This window comes from Lipotes vexillifer, unplaced genomic scaffold (assembly GCF_000442215.2).
Source record: "Lipotes vexillifer unplaced genomic scaffold, Lipotes_vexillifer_v1.1 scaffold240, whole genome shotgun sequence".
In the NCBI taxonomy this organism is placed as follows: domain Eukaryota; kingdom Metazoa; phylum Chordata; class Mammalia; order Artiodactyla; family Lipotidae; genus Lipotes; species Lipotes vexillifer.
The window spans coordinates 7,386,823-7,399,176 of NW_006797481.1; the positions used below are offsets into that span (position 1 = coordinate 7,386,823).

At 35.9% G+C, this 12,354-nt stretch overlaps 1 protein-coding gene across 1 annotated transcript in view; it reads right to left on the bottom strand.

Annotated features, from left to right (window-relative positions):
- The window catches only part of NHLRC2 (NHL repeat containing 2), a 57,616-nt gene that overhangs the window by 37,278 nt on the left and 7,984 nt on the right, over positions 1–12,354 (bottom strand). The window contains exons 3-4 of the mRNA XM_007469617.1: positions 4,166–4,621; positions 1,580–1,701 (exon numbers count right to left, since the gene is read on the bottom strand). Coding sequence (XP_007469679.1) covers positions 1,580–1,701; positions 4,166–4,621 — 578 coding nt within the window. The remainder of the gene's footprint in view (positions 1–1,579; positions 1,702–4,165; positions 4,622–12,354) is intronic.

The window sequence follows — 12,354 nt, forward strand, 5'->3', positions numbered from 1 at the left end:
CTGTCATACAGAGTGAAGTAAGTCAGAAAGAGAGAGACAAATACCGTATGCTAACACATATATATGGAATTTAAGGAAAAAAAATGTCATGAAGAACCTAGGGGTGAAACAGGAATAAAGACACAGACTTACTAGAGAATGGACTTGAGGATATGGGGAGGGGGAAGGGTAAACTGTGACAAAGCAAGAGAGAGGTATGGACATATATACATTACCAAAAGTAAGGTAGATAGCTAGTGGGAAGCAGCCACATAGCACAGGGAGATCAGCTCGGTGCTTTGTGACCGCCTGGAGGGGTGGGATAGGGAGGGGGGGAGGGAGGGAGACGCAAGCGGGAAGAGATATGGGAACATATGTATATATATAACTGATTCATTTTGTTGTGAAGCTGAAACTAACATATCATTTTAAAGCAATTATACTCCAATAAAGATGTTAAAAAAAAGAAAACAAATGTCATGCCCTCATGGAGATTTACATTACAGTGGTTATTATTAAATGTTCTACATATGTTTTTTCCTATTATATATATATTAGTTGATAATTTAAAGCAATTATACTCCAATAAAGATGTTAAAAAAAAGAAAACAAATGTCATGCCCTCATGGAGATTTACATTACAGTGGTTATTATTAAATGTTCTACATATGTTTTTTCCTATTATATATATATTAGTTGATAATTTTGTAATATAAATGGGCAAAAATATCAAGAGAGAGAAATAGCGAGAAAAGGAAGCAACTAACTGTACTTAGGTACAATATGTAGTACATATATGTTCAGACAGAATGGGTTAGATGAACTTACTTATTTTCCAAATAGAAATAACAACTTAAAGACCAACAGATTACAGTCAGAATACTCATCAATAAGAAATGTTTAAAATAACTAGGTAAGACTATGAAGTCATAGTCATATGACTAACATGGAAAAAACAAGTTAAAAAAAGAATGTAGGAATTATGTACGTACATTATGATTCCATTTGTTTAAAAAAGAAGGTTCTCTAGAGACAGTCCTTTCAGTATAAAATTATTTGTACATGAGTAGAAAATTTCTGAAGACACAAATTTTAACAATGGTTGGTTACCCCTGGAGAGCCTGAATAGATGATTCGGAGACCTTTTTTACCTTTATGTATTAATTCATTTTTTTAAAAACAAGATCATATATTACTTTTATAATGAGATAAAATAAATTTTAAGACTAATTGACAGATAAGTATTCCCAGACAAAGCATAAGAGCTGAAGGGATGCAAGAGTGGTATGTTTTTTTTCCCCTAAGTTTGAGAAAATTTAAGTGAAAAAGGACAAAGCATCTCTTTATAAATAGTAGTTAGGAAAATACCTCAAAATGAGGAGCTTTTGGGTGATTAGGCACATGACTTTAAAATAAAGGATTAAAAAAACGATTTGATGGGTTTGTCTAAGAATAAAGTTAAAGCAAGTAACCTCTGAAAAAAGCTGAATGAGGATGATCTGAAGTATTTAAGCAACACCCTCTCACTTCAAATATTTATGTAGCAATATAAGTTTTTCTGATTTGAAGGATTAAAACTTTATTTAAAATGGAAAATTACCTTTCTTATAAGGTGGTTTTCTGTATCTGCCACATATATGATATTATCCATTATGGCTACGCCTTGTGGTGAGTTAAAAGTTGACTCTGAAAACATTCCATCTTTTCTTCCAGGGTTGGGTCCTACAAGACAAGACAGCTGTAAGACAAAATTTTTCCACTTAAAGGTATCTCAAATTAACACCGAAAAAATAAAATTTGTATTTAAAGCTGGGATTTTAATATAAATAACTTGATACTTCTACCTAAAAACTAAACTGTATCCCAAGATACCTATTTTTCTCAAGAGTAAGTTTTGCTAATGACAGGGCTTACGAGATAATGGTTACTAGTACACTTTAGTAGTAGATAGCAGAAGAAATTACTTCAAAAAGCATCTGAATTACCTATTATCTAGACTAGAATTAAAAAGTAACTTAAATCTTTTACAATCTAGATGATTTTTAACAATTTTGGAAGATAAACTCCTTTGAGTTATTACAAATGAAAATTACGAACCCTTTCCTTACAAAAATACACATGCCCATAACATGTCACAGGAATTTCAAGGGGTTCCTAAATCATGAGGATCATTCAAGCATTTCTTCATAGCCCATGAATCCCAAGTTAACAGACTTCGTTTAAACCCTAGCTCTTCCTAGCTGATGATCTGGGCAAGTTCTGTGTGTCTCAGTTTCTCTTTTGTAAAATGGAATTAATAATATATCATAACTCACAGCACTGTGAGGACTAAATAAATTAATACAGGTAAAGTGCTTAGAATAATGCCAGGCATATTTTTGTTTGCTATTATTACTATTATTAATAATACTATTTATTATTGTTGGTGATGAGAGTTCCCTGGGGGAAGAAAAGGGAGAGTACTGTGATCACTTCAGATTGGAAAATACTGTATACTATAACCTCCTCTCATATATTCATGAGATACATTAGGCAGAGTAAAAGATCTGAGTACAGTGACACCACCACCACCAAAAATCTTTTAAAGCACATCTGACCAGTATTTCCTGAGTGTATCTGACCACGGAATTCTTTTTTAAAAATTGTAAAATAACTATAAATTTATCACAAGATAACAATATTCCTAGAAACATATTTGGCAAAGGTAGCTTGCTGCTGGTTCCTCTGTTTAACAAAGGAGAATATCCATCTAAACTATTTAGAAAATTTTAGAATCTATTAAAAACTTTTAACCATTTAAATGTAATTTGCTATAACAGATGCTTTTTGAGTAACAACTGTCATAACTTCCTGTTATTAACCAAAATACCAAGTTGCCCAAGCAAAATAAACAATATAGAACACACACATACTCCAACAGAAACAACAAATAAGAAACAAATGAATTCAAGGGCTAAGGGAATGATACCTTGGCATACTAAGAATAGCCCCAGGACTTAGGAAACAATTAGTTTATTTTTTAGTTTATTTGCATCAGGAATGTTGATATCCCTACTTTATGTACTAACACTGCATGTGTGACCAAAGTAGGATTGCAAAGAGATGAATTACTTTTCTCTTTGACAAATTATGTTGTCAGATGTCAGTTCAGCCTGGTTAGCAGGATTAATAATGCACTTAAAAGATTTTATTAATTACATAAGATGTCAATAAGAGCCCTTTTTAGATCAAGACCAAGGAGATATGGAAGAAAATGATCTATGCCTGTATGATACTTTTATTTCACTACAACCAAATGGAATGGATTCAGAAGTATGCTTAAGTTCTTATGGAAGGAGAGAAAAGTATAATAATATACAAATCCTAGGTTATTTCATAATCTAAGACTCAACTTCCTAGGATATTGTTGTGGTCTTAAAAAACATATGGCCAGGGACTTCCCTGGTGGCGCAGTGGTTAAGAATCCACCTGCCAATGCAGGGGACATGGGTTCGAGCCCTGGTCCGGGAAGCTCCCACATGCCGGAGAGCAACTAAGCCCGTGTGCCACAACTACTGAACCTGCGCTCTAGAGCCCGCAAGCCACAACTACTCAGCCCGCGTGCCCCAACTACTGAAGCCCGCTTGCCTAGAGTCCGTGCTCCGCAACAAGAGAAGCCACTACAATGAGAAGCCTGTGCACCGCAACGAACAGTAGCCCCCACTCGCTGCAACTAGAGAAAGCCCGCACGCAGCAACAAAGACCCAATGCAGCCATAAACAAACAAACAAATAAACAAATATATATATATATATATGGCTATATTTTGATGGAAAGTGAAATACTTCCATTTAAAATGCCCGAAATCTAAAATGTATATAATACTTTCCTAAGATACAATACTGTGGCAGTTTTTTGTAAAAACAAGATGAGATATATGAATATACTTGAAAATTACACAAAAGATTTCCTCCTTCTGATCTTAATGGAGTTTTTTTGGGTACTTTTGTTTGTTTTTGAGGGAGTGAGAAGAGATTAATTCAGACACAATTAACAAAATAATTTCTGATGAAGTTAAAGTCAGTGTTTATTGCCCTTCTACAATTAGTTCTTATTTATAAATTTCAATTTTAATACATTTCCTTGAACGAGTTTTTTTACATGTATAATGTAAAATACATTATAGAACATAATTAGCAAACTTTACCTCCAATGCTGTACTGAATTTGTCCACTGCTCCAGACGACCAAAATTCTATGATGTCCAGTGTCTGCTATTACCAATCTATTAGAGACATGGTCTACTGTGACTTTGCCAGGAAACAGCAATGGTGAAGGTGGCCAAGAATCTTTATAGAGTCTGATTCCAATTTTATTATCTCTGATCTGTCCCCTGTCTTTGTAATATTTTAAAGCTATTGAAGTATATAAAAATAATTTCTCTCTATGTCCTTCTCCAATCAAAGAAAACAACATGTTTCCACGGGGTCCAAGTATGATCAGAGTTGGCCAGCAGGAAACTTCTAGTTCTTGCCAAAGGCTGGCATCTGCATCATTAACCACAGGGTGGGTGATGTTGTATCGAAGAATAGCACTCTTAATGTTATCCAGGACTTTTTCATTTGGAAACTTAGCCGAGTGAACACCAACAATCAGAAGACCATCTAAATGGGAAAAGTTATACGTTGAACATTATGAAGTGTTCAAGTTTGAATATCACCATCCACATATTAGGTTTTGGGTCATAAATAAATATAAACAGTCAGAGATTAAAAAAGAGGAAACATAGAACTAAATTAGTATCTTCAACTGCGTTTACACTCATGAATAAAAAATTAACATTTAAATCTAAATTCAAACACATATGATCAAAACCATGCAGCTATTTTAAGTTTAAAACCCTGTGTCCTTTATCTAGATAAAGCTTTAAAATAATATTCTCTATTTTCTTAGAAGACGCTGAAATTTTATAACTTTTTTCCACCTGTTTTAAGCCGCTTTGAAATTCACAGTGAATATGATTGCTTTTTGTTGGTATTTTTGTTGGTATTTATTATCACATTATCCTCTTAAATTTTTCTGACCTAACTCTATTATAGATTAACATAATGAATATAAGCAAGATGTTTCCATAAGGTCTTTATTTAAAATTCCTATTGTATAGTTCTTAGAACAAACCTTGTTGTAGACAGCAGACCTGCTGAAAACTAAAAACTAAAAACAACATATTTCTTCTATCTAATCAATACAGTATATCAAGAAAATAATATTGAAAAAAAAAGTATGAAGTGTTAGGCTGGATTCAGAGAAAAACTCAGCATTGATTACCAAGTAACATGTTACCTCGGGCATGTTACTTAATCTCTCTGTGCATCAGTTTTCTTATTTGTAAAATGGGGAAATAATAGGAATTACCTCATAGGTCAGTTTTGAGGATTTAAAAAGATAATCTGTATAAGACATTTAGCAGAGTACCTAGTTTACTGTAAAACTTCAACAAATGTTCATTATTATTATTTTTTAAAGTTATAAGTACAAAGATAACCAATAAAAGAGAAATACAACACTTTCTACATATCAAAAGAAATCAGTAAAGTAAAATAGCAAAAAAGCACATCATGTTGAGAAACAGCAAATAAAACCTAATACTCAAAATAACACAATAACTATACATAATACTACTTATAATTAAATGTGAATGGGTTTAACTCATCTACTAAAATGATTTGGATCAGAAAAGCTAAAAATAAAGATATGCACACAGATATGTGGGCAAATGAAAGCGACAGGAACATAAGGGTGTGATCCTGGTAGGTAGGATCTACCCGACAAGGTAGATTTCAAGCCCCAAAGCATTAAACAGGGCAAAGGAAGAAACGTTTTAATGTGAAAAGCATTCACAACAAAGATAAAACAATTAGGAATATCCATGTACCAAGCAATAAAGGAAGCAACTTATTGTTTCTATTTTAAAAGTTTTCTATTTTTGTTCCAGTGGTTATTTTCTATTAATACTTTTTAATCACATTATAAAAGTATTAATCCCCATTTTTTATAACCTTTTACTATCTGACCTATCATTTTTAAATGGCATCCTTTACCACTTATTACCTATACAATAATCAATAGTCTTCTGTTTCCCCTCTCTCCTTTTTCTTTCCATCTTTCTTTAGTTGCATTCTTTCCAATTTTGTCAGAATATATGATTTTATATTATTCTTCTACTCTTGGGTGATGGATTTATGGATTTAGCTAAGTTGGAATTGTTTTCCAGTATTCTACTCCCTGCCTAGCTCTGGGTTGTCCTGGACCACAAGATATTATGTGAGAGAACTGGAAGGTGTTAAAGGCAGCAGCAGCCATAGCCTCTCTTGTTGGAAGATTGGTGCAGGGCACCAGGTGCTACTGCAGTTTACACACCCTGTAGCTCATCTACTGGCTCACGTCAGTGGTTGTGGGGTAGCAGCTGGGCCCCGGCAGCTGCACCAGCTCCTGCCAGATCTTCTCCCTCAGCTTTTGCAACTCCTGGGCCAGGCAAGTTTTTAGCTCCCGATGAGGGGTACAAACTTATTTTTCTGGTCACCTCATTATTTAAATTGTAAGCTTACATAGGTTCCAGTTCATCCTTACGGGTTCCAGTTCATGCGTGCAGGTTGTAGTTTACCCTTGATCTCCCCTACTTCTTATCCATCTTTCCTTTTCAACTGCCTGAACTTCTGACTTCAAATTGAGGCATCAGACACAGAAGCAACAGCTATATACATGTAGACTAGTTAACCAGCTCCCACAATTACATAAAGTCAAGTGCCTTTAACAAATCCTTATTATTTTTCCTTACTCCTAGTGTTCCTTCTCCCCTGATCAAACTCTGACTGATTCACCAAAACGCCTCATCCTCGTTGGTCGCAGCTCTACAAATATGTGTATGAAGTCTTCATTCATCCGTCTGGAGTTTCCTTAGTCATACCTGGTTAGAATCTCCCTCAAGTAGATTCACCAGAAAGGGCACATGGGCACAGTATTCTCTGAGTTCTTGGACATTCAGAACTGTCCAGGACTTCCCTGGTGGCACAATGGTTAAGAATCTGCCTGCCAATGTAGGCGACACGGGTTCGAGCCGTGGTCCGCGAGGATCCCACATGCTGCAAAGCAACTAAGCCCGTGCACCACAACTACTGAGCCTGAGCGCCTACAGCCCGTGCTCCGCAACAAGAGAAGCCACAGCTCGCGCCAACTAGAGAAAGCCTGCTCGCAGCAACGAAGACCCGACGCAGCCAAAAATAAATAAATTTATTAAAACAAATTAAAAAAAACTTTCTATAACCTTGATTGATTCTTGAAAGGCAGCTGCTTAGATATAAAATCCTTGGTTTGTACTTCCTTAAGATTCTTAGAAACGTTGCTTCACTGTTACCTTGCTTTGTATGTTATTTGTGAAAAGTCTGTCCAGTTTAATTTACATGTCTTTCAAAGTCGTCTTTTCCTAGAGGCCCTGAGGACTTTTTTTTTAAACATCTTTAAAGTGTAATAGTTTTACTAGGATACTTCTTAGGCTGTTCTGGGTATTTTCCCTGGTATCTAGCAGGCCCTTTCAATATGTAGATTTAAGGTTCCTTTTACTTCTGGAATGTCTTCTTGGATTCTAATTTTAGATATTAGATCTGGTCAGTTGTTTTGATTTTCTTCTCCAGGCTCCAAGGTAGTCTTATGCTGGACCTCTTCTCCTAGTCTTCCAATTCAATCATTTCCTCTCTAACCCTTTTTACTTCTTTTTTTTTTTTAAGCTCGTTTTCAGTCTCTAAGTCTGTTTTTGTATCCCTGCTTTAGCTCAATGCCCCTTATAACATTTTTACATGAATTTATTATCCCTTGGACACGCTGTAATTTAGTCTTCATCTCTACTATTATTCGGACATTTTTCTTCCATTTCTTTTCTGGTTCAATCAACACTCATTTCTTCCTTTGTTTTGCGGGGTGGGGGGGCGTCCATTTCTGTTTTTAGTTTTCAAATTTCTGATTCAAGCTTTTTCATTATTCCTAAATACTTTTAGAGGATATGTCATTCGGTATGGAGGACTGTGTTATAGTTTCTGTCAACTTTTTGATTAAGTGAGAATTTTCATCAGCATTTCAACTTTGAATCACATTTTCAGCTTTTTACAGTTTTATATGGATGTGATCTGCTTTTTAATAATCCTAATCAGTTTTTGGACAGAGCTCCTAGTTTGAGAGTGCCCGCTTCTGACAGTCCCCCTTTTCTGTGCAGTCTCTTTTCAGATAGTGCCGTTGGAAGGAGTTGATGTGTATATTCTTTTGTTTCTGCAGCATCCTTAACTTTTCCGTCTTACCTTCTTCATTCCCCTCAGTAGACTATCTCCAAGGGAAACTACACACACCTCTACATATCTGATTCTCTTCCAGAAGCAATGCTTCTCTGAGGCATTCTCTGTTCCCAGTCCCACACTCTTCCAAGAGCTAGTACTATGTTCTAGTACATCCAAACCTGTGTTCAGCATTTTGCACTTAGTGTTGGAGTTTCTCGTTCTGCAGGTAAGGGGATTACTCTGTTTGTGCTTTGCCTAAGTCCTCTGAACCACTTTATTTTTTTTCATGGAGTCTTTTAAGCCTCCCCCATTTCTGTTCTCAGCACCTGCTGGCTAGTAGCAGCAGGATCTTTAATGGAAGTAAGTTTATTTCACAACTTACAGGTAACTTGAAGGCCATGATATTCTCTGTCTCCTAGTATTGCTGAACGTAGGATCAAGTGTGGTTCTATTTACTCTCCCTGTTGTTTTAAATGTTTGGGGAGCGGGCGAAAGGGACATGGGGAGATTCAAAATTAGGTAGCCACCATTCTCCAAACCCAGAAGTAGCAGACATAGATTTTTGTTTTTAACATCAGGTTTATTGAGATATAAAGTAATTTTGTACTTTGATAATTTGTTAATTGAGTAAATAAATATAACTGAGTCCGAAAACCAGCCTCTAACTTAATGGAGAAGAACGAGAAGTTTTCCAGTAAGATAAGGAACAAGGCAGAGATGGCCACTGCTTCCACTATTTCACAATGAGTAGGAAGGGTGATAGCAGACAACAAAATCAGACAAGAGAAATCAGTTATAGGCGTAAGAATTGGAAATTTTCTTTGCAGATAATATGATAGTATGTTAGGGAAACTCCAGAGAATCAATTATAAAACTAACCCAAATAATAAAAGATTCAGGAAGTTGTGGAATATAAAATTAACACACAGAAATCAATAGACTTTATATACCTACATAATACCCAGTTTTGGAGGATATAATGGTAAACAAAACCCCATTTACAATAAATAGCCATAAACATATGAAAAGACTTGTTGAACTCCACTCTAAAATGCAATTTAAAACTACACCGAGATACCACTTCTCATATACTAAACCAGTAAAAATGTAAAAATATGTCAACACATTTTACTGGAGCGGCAACGGGGAAAGAGACACCATACACTGTTAGTAAGAATGCAAACTGAGGGAATTCCCTGGCAGTCCAGTGGTTAGGACTCTGCACTTCCACTGCAGGGGGCCCAGGTTTCATCCCTGGTCAGGGAACTAAGATCCTGAAAGCTGTGTGGTACGGCCAAAAAAAAAAAAGGAATGCAAACTGGTACAGTCCTTCTGGTACGGAACATGGCAACATCTAACAAAATTGTATATACATTTAACTTTGACCCAGCAATCCCACTTCTAGGAATTTACCCTTAAAATATACTACCAGCAGTACAAAAATGTATCTGCAAGATTATTCACAGTTTGTAACTGTTAAATATTAGAAACAAAGTAAGGGCCCATACATAGGATAGAAGAGTGGCTGAATAAATTATGGTACACACATACACACACACATAAAGTACTATGCAGCTACTAAAAATAACCAGGAAGTTCTTTATAAACTGATATGGAGTGACTACCAGGAAAAATGTCACATGACAAAAGCGAAGTGCACAAAAATGTCAGTTTTTATGTTAAAAAAAAGAAATTTTATAAAAGAAAAAGAATGGGGCAGAAAGAATAAGAAGGTAGGAATAGGCAGAAGAGATGGGTGGATGGATCTATACTTTCTGTATAGTTCTGACTTTCAGACCATGTTATAATTTTGCATACTCGAAAACAAAATCAACAGAAATGGAGAAAGGGGGCCTAAAAGTACAAACAGAAACAAATGAATCTAGCTATATTTCAAATGAATAACATAACCTCATGGCAGGTGAGAGGGACTAGTTTAAGTAATTTTTAAATTAGTTGAGAGAGACTGGAAGCAAAGACACACCACTAGCAACAAACACGTCTAGTGCCCGGATCGTGGTTTCTCAAAACCATTCCCAGTGTTCAATACTAAAAGGAATGAGAGCTCCTTGGAGAAGTGGCTGATTCAGAGATGGGGCTGGGAAAGTACAAGATGAACCTGGAAATATTTTGTTGTGACAAGTAAAGAAGTGCTCAGAGAATGATAAGGACATGTCAGAAGGACACAGGTGATAGCTTGAAGGGGATCCCATTAGTCAAATACAGAAAATTTGAAAATCAAAACAAATGACTGATGATTTAAAATAACAAATTAAAGAAACCATGAGTTGAGTCCAAATATATTTTATATATATAATATATATACACAATATATATATTATATATATATATCTTATTACTTCAAAAAATGTATTTTTTCCTTTGGTCAATATATCCCAACACTTCTTTGAAAAAGTGATGACTGAGGTGAGATCTAAATGATGAGAAGATGTTAACTATGTGAAGAGAGCAACAGAGGAGATTTCAGGGAGAGAAAACAACACATTGAAAAGTGGGACAAGACAGAGACTGAAGAAGGTAAGTGACTAAACACAGAGAACAAAGGGGAGCATGGGACAAAACAAGAATAAACATACAGATAGGGTCAGTCTCGTAAGTCATAAGGATTGAGATCTTTTTCTTAAAAGCAATAGAAGTCAGATGGAGAATGAAGCGCAAGTCTCAAAGATACTTCAAACTAAACTCACGAACTTCCCCTCCAAACGTCCTTTCTACAGCGTTTCCTGTCACCAAATAGCACCACCGTCTTTCCAATTATACAAGCCAGAAACCTACCTAGGATATCTCTGTAATAACCAACCAGCCCTCTCTCATCACCCATAGTTAATCCATGACTGAGTCCTATTGATCTTAACATCTATAACGGGCTAAGCTATTATCATATCTCACAGAGAGCTCGATAGCCTTGTCACCAATCCATTTCTTGTCCACTAATTAGTTGCCCACCGAGGAGATGAACTGATCTTTAAAAAACACAAAACTCATTACATCACCCTCTGGCAGAAAATCCTTCCTAGGCCTTCCCAATGGAAAACCACATGCAAAAACCACATCTCACCTCTCCAGCACCTTTTTCCACTCTTCTTCCCCTCCCTCAGGGTACTGTAGCAACCAGGACTTTCTTAGTTCGTCCAGAATATCATTATTCCTCTTGCTTTAAAGCCTTGACACATAGTGTCTCTCTGCCTGGAACCTCCTCACCTAGTAAAGTCATACCTGGTTTTTAGATCTCAGCTCAATTTTTACTCTTAAAAAAGCTTTCTTTAATTCTTCCAGATTAGAGTAAACCTCATTATTTGTTTTCATAGCAGTCTGTAATTTTCCTTCTTTTTTTTTTTTTTTTTTTTTTTTTTTGCGGTACGCGGGCCTCTCATTGCCGTGGCTTCTCCCGTTACGGAGCACAGGCTCCGGACACGCTGGCTCAGCGGCCATGGCTCACGGGCCTAGCCGCTCTGCAACATGTGGGATCGTCCCAGACTGGGGCACGAACCCGTGTCCCCTGCATCGGCAGGTGGACTCTCAACCACTGCGCCACCAGGGAAGCCCTGTAATTTTCCTTCTTAGCACTAATCAGAAATTATAAAAATATTTGTGTGGTTATTTGATTGTAAGTTTTCCCCTTGTTAGAATGTAATTCCTATTAATTATTTAGGGACCATACACTATTTTATTATTTACCAGCATAGTGTCTCATACATAATAGGAAATGAATGGACAGGACATAAATACTGAAGAAACATTATTTGTACAATATATAAACCACATCATATTGTCTAAATAGAATATCTATATTGATCTACATACAAGGACAACTGCCAAACAGTTATGCATCTCATTTTTTCAGTGTCAACAACCTTAAAGTGTACAGAAATTTTTCTTAAAATATTTTGCTTGTTCTATTAATCATACAGAATAAAAAACAGGATGTAAAAGACTCTTCCCTTTATGGATCTTTTGCCAACACACGGATCAAAACTACTACATTTAAAATAAAACATGGAAAGAAGAAAAGGAAGAAAGAGAGATGAGAGGGAGAGGAAAAAGAAAGGGAA